Source organism: Notolepis coatsorum (assembly GCF_963971535.1).
Source record: "Notolepis coatsorum genome assembly, chromosome: 14".
NCBI classification, from domain to species: Eukaryota; Metazoa; Chordata; class Actinopteri; order Aulopiformes; family Paralepididae; genus Notolepis; species Notolepis coatsorum.
In genome coordinates this window covers 114,419,270-114,440,321 of record NC_140178.1, presented here as the reverse complement: position 1 = coordinate 114,440,321, position 21,052 = coordinate 114,419,270, and the positions used below count along the sequence as shown (strand labels likewise).

At 42.3% G+C, this 21,052-nt stretch overlaps 1 protein-coding gene across 1 annotated transcript in view; it reads right to left on the bottom strand.

The window, feature by feature from the left end:
* Window positions 1-21,052, bottom strand: part of LOC311240727 (carnitine O-palmitoyltransferase 1, liver isoform-like) — a gene marked incomplete at its 3' end in the record, with an annotated part of 221,994 nt that overhangs the window by 188,884 nt on the left and 12,058 nt on the right. Inside the window, exon 2 of the mRNA XM_084329300.1 lies at window positions 3,689-3,831. Within this exon, the coding sequence (XP_084185426.1) occupies window positions 3,689-3,829 (141 nt within the window). The 5' untranslated portion in view covers window positions 3,830-3,831. The remainder of the gene's footprint in view (window positions 1-3,688; window positions 3,832-21,052) is intronic.

The window sequence follows — 21,052 nt, the reverse complement described above, 5'->3', positions numbered from 1 at the left end:
GGCCAAGTCATATTCTTATTTTAACCTCCACTGTATTTCTTTTTAATAGCGTTGGCGTTTTAAGGGAGCCTACTTGTTTCGGTTTCGTCGATAATCCAATGTACAGTTACCCCCCCACCCCGCCTACCCAACCCTTCCCTCCCCAACCACCTCCAATGTACAGTCACCCCCCCCCCTCCACCCAACCTCCTCCAATGTACAGTTTCTTCATCAAATGTATATGTTCTCTTTTTTAGACTCTTATTGTATCACAAACAATACTGTGTAAATCTGGTACGTCATAAATGTATAGATGTAGCAGTACTGTCTATCTGTATGTCATGTATGTCATATGTTATGATGAATTGAAAATGGGGGACCCTGATGTAAAGAGGAAAGTCTTTCTCTGGTCTGCAAGCCCTTGACAATTGTGTGTATTGAGCTGTACTGTATTGTACCCATTCTGCAATCCGTTATAACAATCAATCAATATTTAACCGATTGCAGAATGGGTACAATACAGTATGGCTCAATACACACAATTGTTAAGGGGATGCAGACCAGAGAAAGACTTTTGTCTTGTTTACATCATCAGGGTCCCCCATTTTCAATTCAGTGACATTTATGACATGCATGACATTGACATCATGACATTTATGGCATAGGGACATACTACAGGTATATAGTACTGTTACATTTGTGACATATACGATATGCAAATATACAGTAATGTTACCCATAGATCCTGACAGAGAGAATATATACGGTGGGGAGGAGACTATCTACAGATACACCTGTGTGATGTTGCTACGGAGTTAAGCTAATAAACGTATACTCACAACCACAGCAGGGGACTCACATATTGTACTGTGAAGTAACACGACAATGACAAACGTGTTGTTTCTGTTTTTCTTTTTGACATTGTTGCGGCACACGGAACAAGTTAACTCACCACTACAGCCCCCAGTAGCGCTGCCTAGCCAGTCTCTTCAAACGTCCTCTCCTCTCGAAACTTTTTGTTAGGTGGTCACGCTGATCCTTTTCATCTGAGAACCCCGCGGTGGGTTCTCTTTTTAGTGGCCGGCTTACTCCTTCCATTTAACAGACGATATTATGCTAACGTTAGCTAATCGGTATATAGCAGCGAGTGCAAGCAGCGTGGTGGCTGTGACGTTGGTAAACAAGCAGTTGACGCGTGAGGCTGCAAAAAAGGCGACCTGTCTCTCGAGTCGCTGAGTGATGATGACTGCTTGGCGCGATAGGAAAAAAAAGCCCTTTTCCATATTTGGCGCCTCTGATTGGCTCAATTTTGTTTCAATCTGTATGCATCTACAAATCATGCAAATACTTCCGTCAGACTGCGAATCAAATGGACGGATCTCCCCAATCAAATTGACGGAAATCCGTCTGGAGACGGAATGCTTTAATGCATGGATATACCAGACCTGGAAATACATTTTGATTGGCAAGAAGTCTGGGCAAACGCTCGAATTGCGTCACGTAACCCGGACCATCAACAAATGAATCTTAACTATATTCACAGGACATACCTGACTCCTTCCTATAAGACTGAACAGAATGGGACTTAAACAAGACTCCAAATGCACCTTATGTACAAATGGGGATGAGGGTACATTTATGCACATGTACTGGGATTGCCCACCAGTTGATATTCTGGAAAGAAGTGTCCCAGCAATTATCAAATTTGAATTGAATTGAATATACCTGTACACCCCTCTGTATTGCTGTTGAATGATGTTTTTCAGTATGCAGCCCCTATACAGCTAAAGAGATTGGTTTTATCTGGTATCACGGCGGCTAAAAAGCTGATAGCATCACGATGGTTTCAACCGGAAAAAATTTGTCGGAAGGTTTGGATTCTTACATATCTCGATGTGATCTATCTAGAAATATCTACAGCAAGAATTTTAGGTGTCAGTGAATCCAAAATTGCAATGTGGTTAGAAGTGGTGGAGAGAATAAAAGCTAGCATATGAATTGTAGTGCCTGGTTAGGAGCGAATGATAATGGATGGATTATCCAAGACGGGGGTCCGGGGGGGGGGGGGGGGGGGGGGTGAGCGAGAGCATATGTGTGTAGGGTATTAGATAGCAAGTATTAGGTGTATATCTCGTATAATACATTTATTTAAATGGTGATTTCATTGGATGTGTACTGTTAATTAATGCTTGTATATCTAATTTTATGTTGTTATGTTTATGTTTATGTGTATGTTTAAAAAATAATAAAAAAATAAAAATAAAAAAAAAAGTACTTTTTTATATACATTTTGAGGTGGTGTTAGACTGCTATGGACTGGTTGCATTTTCGCTCCCTTCTAAACAAGTGTACTACTTAACCTTAACCTCTGACACCCTAAGTAACCCCTTTGGACTACAGTGAAAGCCTTACAGAATAAGAGCAGCTGGCCCTCCAATGATTGCCTTATTTCCGACAAAAAGAACAAATGACAAATGTTTTCAATCCCCATTTAAAAAAGGATCGGCATGTTTTTGATGACTTACATCCTGCCTCGAGGTTGACTCCTCAGAGCCCTCTTCTACTCTGCCTACTTTAGTCTTTTCTCCTTTTATTGTGTCTGATGTCTTGCATGCCCTGCAAACATTAGATCCTAAAAAGACTGCTGGCCCTGATGCCTATTTTCTAAAGGTTTCAGCTCCTATTATAGCTCAACCCTTGACAGACTTGTATAATCTATCTATTTCTGAAGAGGTCCTGCCTGATATCTGGAAACAAGCTTTCGTCTCTCCTCTGTTAAAAACAGGTCCTCCCTCAGAGATGAACAATTATCGGCCTATTTCTAACCTCTGTGTCCTATCTAAAATTCTGGAGTCACCATTAGTATCTTCCCAACTAAGGCTTTTTCTATAGACTCTCATTCCATCTTAAATACCATGCAGTCTGGTTTTAGAACCAAGCATAGTACTGTGACTGCATGCTTAGAAGTCATAGATAACATCAGGGCTGCTACTGACAATAAGTATTTTTGTGTTGCCTTGTTAGCGTTATGTGACATTGTTCAAATGTTGTCTTACTGTTGTGTCAATAAAGTATTCAATCAATAAATCAATTGTTTATTAAAAAAAGAAAAAGAAAAAAACATGCTGGCAGAGTACATGCAATGCATCCATGTCGTCGTGAACATTTTAATTAAATAAAGAAATTCCCTATCCATAGTTGCTGTGATTTCTTTTTTTATAAATTCCCTACCTACCCATGGCCTTAACTGACAACCAACAGGAACCAAACAATTTATTTTGTTAGGCCCTAGTGTGTCTGACTCTCACCTAAACTGCACGGACGACAATGTATCACGTATATATCATGCCAGTTATCCTTTACTTACTCATAGTATACATTCTAATTCTTATTTCCCATAATCATTGTTAACGTATACTATAACATACCCTCATCTGCACCTTTGATTACACCGTTTACTTATTCAGAGTCAATTATATTGTTTACACTGTTTATTATTATTTATTTATTTCTCTTTCCTCATATTTTCAGATCTAATTTATTGTCTATATTTATGTCTTCTACTATTACCCTGCCCATACCTGTACCTCCCCCTCCCCCCATGCTGCTATGATGCCCAACCTTCCCTTCATCTCATCACACACACACACACACACACACACTGTACACACACACACACCACCCCCCCCCCCCCCCCCCCCCCTCTCACCCTCATGCGGCTGAGCCTCTTCTTCCACGACCGGACGCCCGCCTGGTAGATCTGGTTGAGCGCCTGGCGCGACAGCTGCAGGTCGATGCCCTCGGGGGTGATGGTGAACTGGAACGCCACCGCCTGGTGGGCCTCGGCCATCGCTACGGAAACACGGAACACCGTCAGCTGACATGAACAGGAAATGACCTCACAGAACACCGTCAGCTGACATGAACAGGAAATGACCTCACAGAACACCATCAGCTGACATGAACAGGAAATGACCTCACAGAACACCGTCAGCTGACATGAACAGGAAATGACCTCACAGAACACCGTCAGCTGACAGGAACAGGAAATGACCTCACAGAACACCATCAGCTGACATGAACAGGAAATGACCTCACAGAACACCGTCAGCTGACAGGAACAGGAAACAGAACACCATCAGCTGACAGGAACAGGAAACAGAACACGGTCAGCTGACAGGAACAGGAAACAGAACACGGTCAGCTGACAGGAACAGGAAACAGAACACGGTCAGCTGACAGGAACAGGAAACAGAACACGGTCAGCTGACAGGAACAGGAAACAGAACACCATCAGCTGACAGGAACAGGAAACAGAACACGGTCAGCTGACAGGAACAGGAAACACAACACCGTCAGCTGACAGGAACAGGAAACAGAACACCATCAGCTGACAGGAACAGGAAACACAACACCATCAGCTGACAGGAACAGGAAACACAACACCATCAGCTGACAGGAACAGGAAACACAACACCATCAGCTGACAGGAACAGGAAACACAACACCATCAGCTGACAGGAACAGGAAACACAACACCATCAGCTGACAGGAACAGGAAACACAACACGGTCAGCTGACAGGAACAGGAAACAGAACACGGTCAGCTGACAGGAACAGGAAACACAACACCGTCAGCTGACAGGAACAGTTGCTATCACATTCACTTATTTGTGTTTCACTACACATATGAGTACATGCTTACCAACTGTTTCGCCTGTTTTATAGCAACACTACTATCACCGACATCTAAGAAGGGAGATCCCCTCTTGAACGGCCCTTCTAAGGTTTCTCTCCTCCACATTGCCTGTGGTGCATTTTTTCCTATTGCTAGGTTTTAGTGAGTTTTTCCTTACCTTCACGTGGGGTATGTCTGGGAGTGTTGCATTTATTTTATTTATTTTACATTTTTTGGACTTCATGGTGTTTTTGTTTTGTTCTTGACTTATTGTGATGTTTCTTCTTGACTTGTTTAAAGAAGACGTGTCCGGCCCATGGGGACATTAACGTGTGTTGTCGGGCCTTACAAATTAATTAGATTCGAGTTGATTTATGAACAGGAAATGACAACCTGACAAAAGAAACAACACTCGTCACATTTACAGACTTTTACAATAGACTGTCTCCTTAATGACATAGTAGCCTGCCATGCCAACGTGTCGACTACAGACCCTGAGAACCACCTGATGAAGGTCTAAGGAATGTAATGTAATGTTGCAAGTGTTATATGCTATGTTAATGATAGTAGTAGTAGCTATTATGTAGTAGTATGTATTATATTGTAGTAGTAGTAGGTATTATTACAGTAGGTATTATGTAGCAGTAGGTATTATGTAGCTAGCAGTATGTATTATTTACAGTAGGTATTATGTAGCAGTAGGTATTATTACAGTAGGTATTATGTAGAAGTAGGTATTATTACAGTAGGTATTATGTAGCAGTAGGTATTATGTAGTAGTAGCTATTATGTAGCAGTAGGTATTATTACAGTAGGTATTATGTAGCAGTAGGTATTATGTAGTAGTAGCTATTATGTAGCAGTAGGTATTATTACAGTAGGTATTATGTAGCTAGCAGTATGTATTATTTACAGTAGGTATTATGTAGCAGTAGGTATTATTACAGTAGGTATTATGTAGAAGTAGGTATTATTACAGTAGGTATTATGTAGCAGTAGGTATTATGTAGTAGTAGCTATTATGTAGCAGTAGGTATTATTACAGTAGGTATTATGTAGCTAGCAGTATGTATTATTACTAGAGGTGGGCATATATATTTCTTTTAATCTAGATTAATCTATCTGCAATCCTGGATTTAATCTAGATGAATCTAGATTAAAATGGCTAAAAAAAAAAAAATCTGCCGAAGGCTTTCAAAATATGTGTGTTCTACCCAAATAATGACCTGAAGTAAGTCCTTACTTTTTCTTTCCTCCTTATGTTTCTCAGGCCAGGTGGCCCATTACACCATGAGCCCATCTCCCGTTTCCAAAATGCATTACAGACTGTTTGAAAAAGCTGTTTTGCTACTATGATAATTGGTAATGAAATATCAAAATAATGCTCAATAAGATGTACTTGTGTTTAATAAGTTGTTTTATTCAGAAGTTAACACAAATAAATAACATGACCAGTACAGTACAGTATCTAGCACACTCTCAGGAGCAAAACAGAAAGAAGCATTTCAAACTTGAACTATGTGACATGGCTTGACTCAATCTCTATTTCTCCTTCTTCCACCAGTCACTCAGGCAGACGAGCTTGTTTTATGTAGCGGTGTCTACTTATAGTGCCTATAATATTTTTCCCGTTGGGTGCCAGACAGGGCCAAACCCTGTCAATGCAAATCAACTGCTCCAGTGGAGTTGCTCAGTGGCCAATGGTGTCAACTGTGGTTGTACTGGGCTGCTCCCAGGTGTGAATGGAACTGTGTGAATGTGAAGCAGGGCGTTCCTGAAAAAGAGCATCTGTGCTCAGCGAACCTACCCTGGGTAAATAAAGGTTAAAAAAAAAAAAAAAAATGATTAGATTAATTATATTATTATTATCGCGCGATACTAGTATCGCGTTAACGCCGTTAACGGCCCAGCTCTAATTATTACAGTAGCTATTATGTAGCAGTAGGTATTATTACAGTAGCTATTATGTAGTAGTATGTATTATTACAGTAGCTATTATGTAGTAGTAGGTATTATTACAGTAGGTATTATGTAGTAGTAGGCATTATGTAGCACTGTGTGTATTATGTAGCAGTAGGTATTATGTATGAGGTATTATGTAGTAGTAGGTATTATGTAGCAGTAGGTATTATGTAGCAGTAGGTATTATGTAGCACTGTGTGTATTATGTAGCACTGTGTGTATTATGTAGCAGTAGGTATTATGTAGCACTGTGTGTATTATGTAGCACTGTGTGTATTATGTAGCACTGTGTGTATTATGTAGCACTGTGTGTATTATGTAGCAGTGTGTATTATGTAGCAGTGTGTGTATTATGTAGCAGTGTGTGTATTATGTATCACTGTGTGTATTATGTATCACTGTGTGTATTATGTAGCACAGTGTGTATTATGTAGCACTGTGTGTATTATGTAGCAGTAGGTATTATGTAGTAGGTATTATGTAGTAGTAGGTATTATGTAGCAGTAGGTATTATGTAGCAGTAGGTATTATGTAGCACTGTGTGTATTATGTAGCAGTAGGTATTATGTAGCAGTAGGTATTATGTAGTAGGTATTATGTAGTAGTAGGTATTATGTAGCAGTAGGTATTATGTAGCAGTAGGTATTATGTAGCAGTAGGTATTATGTAGCAGTAGGTATTATGTAGCACTGTGTGTATTATGTAGCAGTGTGTGTATTATGTAGCACTGTGTGTATTATGTAGCACTGTGTGTATTATGTAGCAGTGTGTGTATTATGTAGCACTGTGTGTATTATGTAGCACTGTGTGTAGGGGTGGACGGTATGGTCTAAAATTTATATCACGGTATTATTTGAAGCATAGACGGTAACGGTATATATCACGGTATCAGTGTTTCTGTTAGAATAATTTTTTTTGCCTGATAGGCAGGCTATATAAAGAATGACATCCTCAAGGCATGTAGATTTATAATATTTTAACTTAAAACTAGGCTACTTTTGCGTATAAAGTCATTATATTCCAAATAAAATAAGTCCCGAGTCGAGACTCCTGCTCCCATTGCAAACAGCGGGGCTGGATTTTGCTAGAAGCATATGTAGCTGCAGAGCCGCAGAGCGAAATGAATTTAATAAGAATTGAGACAAAGGTGCCACTCATCCTCAGCTTTAAGAATTGACAATTGTGTCAACAAATTGACACGTGTCAACAAATTGACACGTGTCAACAAATTGACACATGTGTCAACAAATTGACACATGTGTCAACAAATTGACACACAAAATGCTTAGAGACGATGGGGGTCAGAACGGCGCAAGGGTGGGGGGGCGCTGTTTGACGGGCCTGTGACCAGACCTGAAAGAGCCACTGGCTCTGCGGCTCTGCAGCTGCATGCTATTCGCAAATCCACTGCTGCACGCCTTCCTCCCGGCTCCCGCTGCTGCCGTCGTTATCATAACACTACACACATATCGTAATGTTTACAGCAAACTGTAGTTGATCACCAGGTATGTTTTATTAACGTAGAATAATTCATATAAGAAAAACGATAGGGAAATATCTTACCTTTCTCCACTGGTTAAAAATGCCAGGAACTGAAATTGAAACTTGCTGTGCGCCGCGGTGATATGTGTTTATTATGAAATGACAATTGCGTGTTGACACGCCCACTGCGCGAAGCCTCCTAAATAACTTTTTCCAGTTTGCACATATCTATTATCTATGACTAATTCTATCTATTTTTAGGGGCAAATGCGATTGAAATAGTCGCGCTGTGGTTACATGACGTCATTGCTATTTTAGAGCTGCTCTACCGGTTAAACGGTATAGTCAAAATCCATACCGTAAAGCAAATTAATACCGTTTATACCGTATACCGTTTATACCGTCCACCCCTAACTGTGTGTATTATGTAGCAGTGTGTGTATTATGTAGCACTGTGTGTATTATGTAGCACTGTGTGTATTATGTAGCAGTGTGTGTATTATGTAGCACTGTGTGTATTATGTAGCACTGTGTGTATTATGTAGCAGTGTGTGTATTATGTAGCACTGTGTGTATTATGTAGCACTGTGTGTATTATGTAGCAGTGTGTGTATTATGTAGCACTGTGTGTATTATGTAGCACTGTGTGTATTATGTAGCAGTGTGTGTATTATGTAGCACTGTGTGTATTATGTAGCACTGTGTGTATTATGTAGCACTGTGTGTATTATGTAGCAGTCTGTATTATGTAGCAGTGTGTGTATTATGTAGCAGTGTGTGTATTATGTATCACTGTGTGTATTATGTAGCACAGTGTGTATTATGTAGCAGTGTGTGTATTATGTAGCACTGTGTGTATTATGTAGCACAGTGTGTATTATGTAGCACTGTGTGTATTATGTAGCAGTGTGTATTATGTAGCACAGTGTGTATTATGTAGCACTGTGTGTATTATGTAGCACTGTGTGTATTATGTAGCAGTGTGTGTATTATGTAGCACTGTGTGTATTATGTAGCACAGTGTGTATTATGTAGCAGTGTGTATTATGTAGCACTGTGTGTATTATGTTATGTAGCAGTGTGTATTATGTAGCACTGTGTGTATTATGTAGCAGTGTGTGTATTATGTAGCACTGTGTGTATTATGTAGCACTGTGTGTATTATGTAGCACTGTGTGTATTATGTAGCACTGTGTGTATTATGTAGCACTGTGTGTATTATGTAGCACTGTGTGTATTATGTAGCACTGTGTGTACATACGACTGTCAGACAGTTCAGCAGTGAAGTACAACCTGTTTCTGACATTGAGAATTACACAACGCCATGGCGACCTGCAGCCAATCAACAGAGGTCTTGTGGGCAGATCCACTTCACCACAAGGCGTACCCTACAATCAGGAGGTGTTTACTTAGTGTTCTGCGAGAACAGACCAGAGATCAGTTTACCTGAGCTACCTTTCATCACTCTCCATACTGAGAGAAAACGGGGTTTATTCAATGTATGTGAAGTGATGTATAGATTGGGGGGAGTGACCACAGCTAAAACGGTGCCGGGTCAGAGAGGTCGAAGTGCATGCGGACGGTGGAAGCAGGAGACGGTGGTTCAGTAGTGAGGCACACTGCCAGCGAGAGAATGTTTGTTGACATTCCTTGTGGGAACATCTGAGATTAGAGTGTACTGTAGGCCCAGAGCAGGAGGGAGAGAGGTTCATCTGAATGAAAGTTTAATGGTGTTAAAGGTTAACGCAGTTGTCATGACAACATGACAACCAGAAAGGGGTGGGCTATCATAGTTATGACGAAGATCCTATAAAGCTGACAGTGGTTCCGGGTAGGGCAGACTAGAATCTGACTCAGACTAGAATCTGACCGAGAGCGAGTAGGACTGAGATCACACAGAGGACTCTCTCTCCTCTTATCACGAGAGAGGGGGGGGGGGGGGGGGGGGGGGGGCGGGAGGAAGAATGCCACGACATCATTAGCTTCGGCTAACACGAGGAGGGTTCAGGCTAACGACTAGGCCTGACCACTATTGGACTGAATAACAAAAGGACGATAGACGAACACACCGAAAGATCATTAGAACAGACTCTTCAAGGACGATACAATTTGATAACATCTGACAACATCTGATTATGAGGTTCTGTTTATAGCAATAAAACAACGCTTTTCCTCATAAGGTATCTCACGGTGTCGAAGTGTCGAATTCTTACTGAGGTGGAGGATTATTATGGTTTATGGATTGCACTAACAGGGGGAGATAAGGATCTTATCTGCCGGTATCGGAGACGTCAGGACCATTAAAATGACACAACGCAGAGGAATTGGATGGAGGGCCAAAACAGATGAAGACGTGATACTGGCCAGTTTGATCAGAATCTTACAGTTGGTGCCGTGACCCGGATTATTGCTTGCTTTGAAGTTGCTTGAAAGGAAGAGACTGTGTGCAGTGCCGAGGCGTGAAGGGGTAGCCATGGACGCGAGCCATGGACGCGAGCCAACCCAGCGAGCGAGCCGAGCAAGGCCGGAGAGATAAACAGTGCCATGGACCAAGCCATGGACCAGAACAACTGACGGTGAAAAGATAAAAGTCTGGAGAGGGCCGACGGCGGTGGAGATGAGCCTCAACCAAGATGACCGACAGGGCGGAGATGACCGACGGGGCGGAGACGGCCAACGGGGCGGAGACGGCCGACGAGGCGGAGTCCAGCGGTCGCAGGCGGTGTTGCCCAGGGGAGAACGAGGCGGACATCGGAGGGGGCTTCCCTGCGGAGACGCTGTTTAGAGATCGTTTTGAAACAACAGAGCACGGGCGGTGAATCATGAACAAACAGGGACTTCCTTTCAGAGTCAATCAGGAGATCGAGAGACGAGACAACAGCGAGAAGTCCTGTGTTCATTGATTAGGAGTATGAGATATAAATGGAGGATTCATATATAAGATATATGTATAGAAGGATATATATATATAGAAGGGAGATAAGAGGGAAAACAGTAAAACAACAGGATGGAATTATTGGGAGCAGACAGAGGAGCTCTAATTGTTATGAGTCGTTGGATGTTGTTGGTGGTCGGTTTCGGTTCCCTTTGTGCACGAAGGGGGGCGCAAACAGACATCAGGCAGCAAGATCACTGGGTTGACCGTGGGCCGTCTTCGTTTCTTGTGCACGAGAGACGAGGTTGGTTTGCTTCAACCACAGGCTATTTTTGTGTATAATTAATTGAAAAACCAAGTAGTCTGTTGATTCTGAAAGTTGATTGAGAATCAAAGGGGGGAATGAGAGAAAACGGGGTTTATTCAATGTATGTGATGTATAGATTGGGGGGAGTGACCACAGCTAAAACGGTGCCGGGTCAGAGAGGTCGAAGTGCATGCGGACGGTGGAAGCAGGAGACGGTGGTTCAGTAGTGAGGCACACTGCCAGCGAGAGAATGTTTGTTGACATTCCTTGTGGGAACATCTGAGATTAGAGTGTACTGTAGGCCCAGAGCAGGAGGGAGAGAGGTTCATCTGAATCAGGCCTGTACGCTGCGATGATATGATCGCGAATTGCCCCTTTAATTGGCCGTTGCGATTGGTAAATATTATCTGGGGGCGGGCTTGCGAGTAGTGCTTTCAAGCCTTGCATTCGCATTTCACTCCTAAATTATCCAAGGCGTGTGATGACGCCACTCACGCGAGCTCGTGGTGCTATGAAAGAATCTGTCGGCAATGAATGAACTTACTGCGATCACCGATAGCCTGAGTGAAAAAAAAGATTTGCGCGGAGTGAATCTGGGTCACGCTATATACTTGGAACTTGTAGTCTATCGTGCGATTAAAGACCATGTCCCTATCTGCGTAGTCTATACATCCAACACCAAATCCCATAATTCCTAGCGAAACGAAACTGAATGTAGCCGCTTCCTTTAAATAATAATATGGCTCTTGCTCCGCAAGAACAATGGAGTGGATAATGGATATCAGTCAATTTTATGACAACCACGTCCGATGTGGAGAGATGATAAGATGATGATGATTGACGTGATGATGTGATGATTGATTGACGGGGACACGGAAACTTCTAACGTTCAGGATCAGCCATGCATTACGTGAGTACCCCACTATTAGGACGTGAAATACTGTCTACTTAAATTGACACCGCGGATCAATAAAGTATCAACCTATCTATCTAATAATGAGACGATATGCAAATAATATAATACTAATAATTGTCGGTTCCCCGTATATGAAATGAAATGACTGCTGGTAAAATCACTGTTTATTTCTCGTTTTGCATAGTATTACATTCCACTTCTATAAACAATCAAAGTCCTACCGTAAGAGCCTCATACGGGTCAATTAAACCTTTTTTATTAGTCTTTCCTTCGAGCTAAGTTGGACTGAACATTTCACTGTCAAAAGCGCAAATGTAAATAAGGTTGCGTTGCAACAGTTATCAAAATAAAGGTCATATATACAAATACCTCTCAATTCTTATAAAAAAAATGTCCCGGATATACATAAACATTAATTGGCATAGATCTCTATAAACGGCCCAACACATTGATCACTTTAGGCACACACTGAAACCAGTAACATCACAAATATGAAGCAGGTAATTACCCATACAAATAATAAACCTTTCATGAGGTTATTTACAATAATAATAATTCATTTGATTTCTAAAGCACTTTTCATTGTGAAACAAATGTATGCAGAGTTTCTTCTCCTCCTGATTAATGGTGTGTGTGTGTTGTGATGATCTCATTCAAGGAGCACTACACAAGCGAGCGCACACACACACAGTTTGTTGTTTTTGTTCTATTAGTGATTTACACACTCAGTTGGTTCATTATAAAAGATACAAACCTGAAAACAAACGCACTTAAATGTTAAATAAAAGGACCACAGTAATGAGGCAGGAGGAACATATTTTTTTTAATAATGGTAAAATAGTTATTAAAAATTTTGCCCCTAAAAAATATTTTTTGCCCCTAAATTTCTCATTTAGGGGCAAGTGTGCCCCTAGTGAAAAAGCTTAGCGTACAGCCCTGTGAATGAAAGTTTAATGGTGTTAAAGGTTAACGCAGTTGTCATGACAACATGACAACCAGAAAGGGGTGGGCTATCATAGTTATGACGAAGATCCTATAAAGCTGACAGTGGTTCCGGGTAGGGCAGACTAGAATCTGACTCAGACTAGAATCTGACCGAGAGCGAGTAGGACTGAGATCACACAGAGGACTCTCTCTCCTCTTATCACGAGAGAGGGGGGGGGGGGGGGGGGGGGAGGAAGAATGCCACGACATCATTAGCTTCGGCTAACACGAGGAGGGTTCAGGCTAACGACTAGGCCTGACCACTATTGGACTGAATAACAAAAGGACGATAGACGAACACACCGAAAGATCATTAGAACAGACTCTTCAAGGACGATACAATTTGATAACATCTGACAACATCTGATTATGAGGTTCTGTTTATAGCAATAAAACAACGCTTTTCCTCATAAGGTATCTCACGGTGTCGAAGTGTCGAATTCTTACGGAGGTGGAGGATTATTATGGTTTATGGATTGCACTAACGGGGGGAGATAAGGATCTTATCTGCCGGTATCGGAGACGTCAGGACCATTAAAATGACACAACGCAGAGGAATTGGATGGAGGGCCAAAACAGATGAAGACGTGATACTGGCCAGTTTGATCAGAATCTTACAATACTGATCGTCTGCGAGAACGAACAAAAAAAGCTTAAAAAAAAAAAGCTTTATCATAGAAAAAGTGTTTTCTATACAGAGATATCGACACCGGTAAATATCGGTATCGGCCAGAACAGCAATATTAATATCGGTTATCGGTATCGGCCACAATTTTCACATCGGTGCATGGCTTCAAATAATGTAAATGGCTGCATTTATAATTAGCAGCTTTTATCCAAAGCGCTTTACAATTTGTTCCTCACATTTGACCCGTTCACTCACACATTCACACACCGACAGCGGAGGCGACCATGCGAGGTGCCAACCTGCTCATCGGGAGCAATTAGGGGTTAAGTGTCTCGCTCAAGGACACTTCCACACGCTGCCCGCTGAGCGGAGCGGATTACCAGACGACTGCTCTACCTCCCGAGCCACTGTCTTCCGTAAATCATTGAAATTGATTCCCATGTGCTCCTGTGAAGCCAGCTGCCGTGCCAGGTTAGGAGCCGGGTGCTGCCGTGCCAGGTTAGGAGCCAGCCGCCGTGCCAGGTTAGGAGCCAGCTGCCGCCGTGCCAGGTTAGGAGCCAGCTGCTGCCGTGCCAGGTTAGGAGCCAGCTGCTGCCGTGCCAGGTTAGGAGCCAGCTGCTGCCGTGCCAGGTTTGGAGCCAGCTGCTGCCGTGCCAGGTTAGGAGCCGGCCGCTGTGCCAGGTTAGGAGCCGACGTAGCCCCCGTCAGGACTGTGACGCACAGAGTGAACACACCGTCCCGTATACCTCCATTGAAAAATCCTACATCTAAAGCCTGTCTCGCTTTTTTCTATCAAAACGCTTCTCGTACAGGTGTCGTACAGAAATGTCAAAAGGTACTCACAGTTGCACGAGGGTTTGGGACAGACAGACGCTAGGGTTTGAAAGCTCGGCGTTGCTAATAATAAACATTTTAAATATTTTTTAGAAACTGGTCAACGCGGCTCAAAACGTGATCAGGCGCATCAGGCACCCGAAGCCCGGAAATAAAGCCGTTTTTGAGCCGCGTTGACCAGTTGTCTAAATTTTTTTTATAATATTTATTAGAAACGCTGAGCTTTCAAACCCTAGAGTTTGTCCGTCCCAAACCCTCGTGCGACGGAGAGTAACACTCCCTGCGGTGATGGGGGAAGCCCTGTTCAGACCACTTTCCACGAGGTGTGAGTTATTAAATTAGGCATGAGTTCATATTTGAGAATTTTCCAATAGTCGTGCCGGTCTCCACATTCCATTTTCATGTCAGAGTCGAACAATATGTATATAATAAAAAAAAAACGTACAAAAAAACTATTATTCGGATAATTGCGTAGTTCGGGAGTAGGTTGCGAGAAAGAGACTATAGCTCGGCCGAGAAAGTGCCGATCGATTTGGGATTGGTCTCTCCGTGTTCAGGAGACTCAGGCTAGGGCTGGGCGATATGGCCAAAAATGATATCGCGATAACGATATGATAATGTATGTTATCATATCACTCAGGGTACAAAATAGTTACACGCCCAGCGCCACAGGCGTGTAGATTTAATGTTTGGCCGTCATAAATTAAGGCCTGGGCGCCATCTGGCGGCCAACAAAATCCACTGCATGAGTCGGCATTAATATGATGCAGGGAGTAGCCTCCAGCTGAGCGAGAGAAATGTCGTGGGAGCGGGTGGAAGTTGCCCAATCTGGAACAATCTCCGGGGCTGCAGCTGGACCCTATTGGATGCGGGCGTGGTGAGTTGAAACGAAAGTGAAACTGTATGTGTGTGTGTGAGATGCGCTCTGCTCACGAGATCAAGTTTGTAACATGAGACGCACATGAGATCTGTCTTCATCCGTTCTTTAGCCTACAAAAAAAAACCTGCAATCGCGTTTTTGATTGTGCTCTGATATTTAATTTTGCATTTGATTTGACCAAATATGTGGAGGCATATTCCCGGAGTAGCTCCCCCGGGTCCCCCCTCAAAATTAAGAAAAACAGGCGACAACATTAACGTTGACGAGTCCGTTGCTACCACCAGCTTGGCTTAAATTTGAGGGGGGGGGTAATGTTTTGTATACCATGTCGTGCCAAAGCAACGGATAAAAGAAAACGAATTTCATTTGTCATCGGGACGTCGGTGATGAAACTGGAAGCCATCAAAAGCCACGAGACGTCACGCTGTCACAGGGACTGCTCCGTTAGATACAAAGCACAGTCTACTCCGCTCGTGGCTGCTCCGACTGTACGACTGTTGACCAAGCTGTCAGAGTCGACTCTGGCTAAAATGCGGATACTATTCCGTAACGCCCACGCTATAGCGAAAAAATCAAGACCATACAGGGACTTCGCCTGGATGTGCGAGTACGTTTATTGTGTTTTTTTTATAACGTTAGTCCAGCATGTTCATATAGGTGTGTCGGCTTTCACTTTCAGCTAATTATTTATTGTTGTAAAGCCTACCCAGTGGAATGCATGATCACCAAGACAAAAACGTTTCTCAATTAAATTATGTTGTTTATGATATTAATTGAAAATAGCATACGAGAGTATTATATAGTAATAATAACACATGGCGATATACTAAAAAGCTATTTATAATTTTTGGCTGGTAAAAAATCTGGATGGCTAGTAGTTTTTAAAATCTACCAGCCAAATGGCTGGTAAGTCAAAAAGTTAAGTTTGTTCCCTGATCACTCGATATTGATAATTATCGAAATTGTTATAAGTATAAAAGAAATATATAAAAAAAAATGTTTTACATTTTTCTTTTTTAAACAACAAATGTATGTTTATTTTGCAGCAATTCTTTGTCGTTGCCATCTTTAGTGTTACATCCCCTCACACTCCAGTTCTCAGGCTGCAGCTGGTTTGAAAGCTAAAGTAAACCGGCTTCTCTGCTGGCTGTGGCTCCAGGGGAGTTGAACAGTTCTGGCTCTGCTAGTTCTTTTCCATCTTTTGGCGCTTTTTTGGTGGACAAACCACTGCACATGTGCACCGTGACTCGTGACTGGAGACTAGCTCTGCTAGCGCACATAGCCTACTGTGTACAGACGGTTTCAAACTAGGGCTGGGCGATATGGCCAAAAACGTTATTGCGATAAAATAAAATAATTTTCATACAACTCGATATCGATAATTATCGTCGATATAATTTCTGTCAAGTTTAATTAACTTCTTATGCCTGGCGCCGTTCTTCTACGCAGTAAACACGGCCCAGTGCATAGATTATTATATTCCACCAGGGGGCAACCTACCGCCACTGGATCATATGCATTATAAGAATGGAACTAACACAGTTAGCCAGAGCAAGTGGTGTATCCCACGACAATGTACTAACTATCACCCTAAAATACTCCGTTCCGCCCCAATACATTGCAACGACGTCCACCGCATACCCCACACTACTCTAACCGTTACCTCAGAATTCACGCCAGACACCCACTCCGCACGTAAACTATAAAATAGCAGGTCACGGAGCCGGGTGCTGCCGTGCCAGGTTAGGAGCTGCTGCCGTGCCAGGTTAGGAGCTGCTGCTGCCGTGCCAGGTTAGGAGCCGGGTGCTGCCGTGCCAGGTTAGGAGCCAGCTGCCGTGCCAGGTTAGGAGCCAGCTGCCGTGCCAGGTTAGGAGCCGGGTGCTGCCGTGCCAGGTTAGGAGCTGCTGCCGTGCCAGGTTAGGAGCCGGCTGCCGTGCCAGGTTAGGAGCCAGCTGCCGTGCCAGGTTAGGAGCCGGCTGCCGTGCCAGGTTAGGAGCCAGCTGCCGTGCCAGGTTAGGAGCTGCTGCCGTGCCAGGTTAGGAGCCGGCTGCCGTGCCAGGTTAGGAGCTGCTGCTGCCGTGCCAGGTTAGGAGCCAGCTGCCGTGCCAGGTTAGGAGCTGCTGCTGCCGTGCCAGGTTAGGAGCCATCTTTTTTTCCAATATTTTCCAATAGTCGTGCCGGTCTCCACATTCCATTTTCATGTCAGAGTCAAACAATATATATATAATAAAAAAAACGTACAAAAAAACTATTATTCGGATAATTGCGTAGTTCGGGAGTAGGTTGCGAGAAAGAGACTATAGCTCGGCCGAGAAAGTGCCGATCGATTTGGGATTGGTCTCTCCGTGTTCAGGAGACCCAGGCTACGGCTGGGCGATATGGCCAAAAATGATATCGCGATAACGATATGATAATGTTATCATATCACTCGATATTGATAATTATCGAAATTGTTATAAGTATAAAAGAAATATATAAAAAAAAATGTTTTACATTTTTCTTTTTTAAACAACAAATGTATGTTTATTTTGCAGCAATTCTTTGTCGTTGCCATCTTTAGTGTTACATCCCCTCACACTCCAGTTCTCAGGCTGCAGCTGGTTTGAAAGCTAAAGTAAACCGACTTCTCTGCTGGCTGTGGCTCCAGGGGAGTTGAACAGTTCTGGCTCTGCTAGTTCTTTTCCATCTTTTGGTGCTTTTTTGGTGGACAAACCACTGCACATGTGCACCGTGACTCGTGACTGGAGACTAGCTCTGCTAGCGCACATAGCCTACTGTGTACAGACGGTTTCAAACTAGGGCTGGGCGATATGGCCAAAAACGTTATTGCGATAAAATAAAATAATTTTCATACAACTCGATATCGATAATTATCGTCGATATAATTTCTGTCAAGTTTAATTAACTTCTTATGCCTGGCGCCGTTCTTCTACGCAGTAAACACGGCCCAGTGCATAGATTATTATATTCCACCAGGGGGCAACCTACCGCCACTGGATCATATGCATTATAAGAATGGAACTAACACAGTTAGCCAGAGCAAGTGGTGTATCCCACGACAATGTACTAACTATCACTCTAAAATACTCCGTTCCGCCCCAATACATTGCAACGACGTCCACCGCATACCCCACACTACTCTAACCGTTACCTCAGAATTCACGCCAGACACCCACTCCGCACGTAAACTATAAAATAGCGGCGTGCAAGCTAATGATCCTAGCCAGCCTCGTTTCCAATGTACCAACTATCACCCTAAAATACTACGTTCCGCCCCAATACATTGCAACGACGTCCACCGTGGCGCAGCATACCACACACTACTCTAACCGTACCCTCAGAATTCACGCCACACACCCACTCCGCACGTAAACTATAAAATAGCGGCGTGAAAGCTAATGATCCTAGCCAGCCTTGTTTACTACCCAGAGGTGCACCGCGGGTCTCCTTCGCTGTCGCCATCTCCTTCACTGATTGGTTGTTAATGCGCGTGTGCTGATATCCAAGCTTGCGACCATGTTTCATGTTTATTTCGAGGAAATAATTTATCGCGATAGTTATCGTTTTATCGCCCAGCCCTATTTCAAACTGTATTTTAAATTAGAAAGCAAACTAAATAAATCTCAATTTGGTCAGTATTGTCATTTGGACAAACAAAGCCATTACTTTAAGTTGCAGGCAAGAAAGACAAGTCTGTCCACAGTCTCTGGTTTTAAAACTGCCCTGTTGCAGGTCACAAAAAAAAAGAAATCTATATATTTTTTTTCGATATTTTTCCCCCCCGATATCGATTATTAAAATATATCGCAATAATTATAGCCCTAGTTCAGCGTCGTCTCTCTGGTCAGAAACAACGTCACCACATCCGTAATGCTCTCTTTGATGCATACATTGGACCATGTCTACACCAACATATACTGTAGGAGCAACAATACATTGGACCATGTCTACACCAACATATACTGAGCAACAATACATTGGACCATGTCTACACCAACATATACTGAGCAACAATACATTGGACCATGTCTACACCAACATATACTGAGCAACAATACATTGGACCATGTCTACACCAACATATACTGTAGGAGCAACAATACATTGGACAGGGCTGTACGCTAAGCTTTTTCACTAGGGGCACACTTGCCCCTAAATGAGACATTTAGGGGCAAAAACAATTTTTTAGGGGCACATTTTTAAATAACAATTTTACCATTATTTATATCGATTATTTTTGATTTAAAAAAAAAAAAAAAAAAATATAATAAAAAATAATATAAATAATTTTTTTTTAAATAAAATATATATATTATATAATCATACTTGTAGTTGTATTATCTGCGAGACATCGCCACCACGCAACAAGTCTAAATGCTCGCTATATGCAACCAGCTCCACTGTCTGTGTGTACTGAGTAGCCTCCAGCTACGGCCAGGATTCTCCGGAGCTGCAGCTGGGCCCTATACTGTAGGGATGTGCATCTCCTCACTGAGGCCGATGCGATGTGCATCTCGATACGGTGCCAACGATACGATACATTAACGATACATTTGAAGCACCGGGCGATGCGATATGATTCACCCCCTGTTGAGATACGATACGATTCGATACGATTTGATTCAACACGATGCAAAATAATAATAATAATAATAAATAATACAATTTTATGGTATGACAGAGGATTTGGTTGTATTCCTTATATGCAGCTTATATTATTATTAAAAATAAAATAATCTACTGTAAGACAATTTATATAAAAACTCTTGGGTGCCTAAGAAGACTTTTGCATAAACTGTCTTTTCTATCCACTTTAGCTAAAAACACACGAGAGAGAGAGAGATATATGCCGTAATATTTTATGTTCTATTTTATGATGAACATTTTTGTATATACTATATTTTACAATGATATTTTGTATGTACTTATATCTGTTTGTAATCCATGTTTAATATTGCTTTGGCAACATGTAGAAGTACGTCATGCCAATAAAGCCATCTGAAAAAAAAAAGAGAGAGAGAGAGAGAGAGAGAGAGAGAGAGAGAGAGAGAGAGAGAGAGAGAGAGAGAGAGAGAGAGAGAGAGAGAGATTTTATAAAAAAACTTTATTCTTTACTAAAAACACTCAAGATGCAACATAAACTTTCAACATTAAAATACTCTACAACCCAAACAACAAAAACAAAACAAACAAACAAACAAAACAAAGAAACAAAACACAAAAAAAAAAAAAATAATCACAACAAACAAATCAATTAGGGACAACACTGCTTAAACTGAACCAAATTGTCACTTAGAACTTTTCCCCCATATGGAGGGGGGGGAAAAAACTCTACACGATCCAAAAGTCTGGGTGTATCAACGAGAGACACACCAGAGAGGCACTGTAGCGTCTCTGTCTTCACCTTTCCCCTTTCGGTACAACACAACAGGCCTTTGTGCGTGTCTGACAGACTCCAGTCACCACCCATCTCGTGGATAAAACGGGCCGCTTCGACAGCCGACCCTCCTCCTTCATCCTTATCACG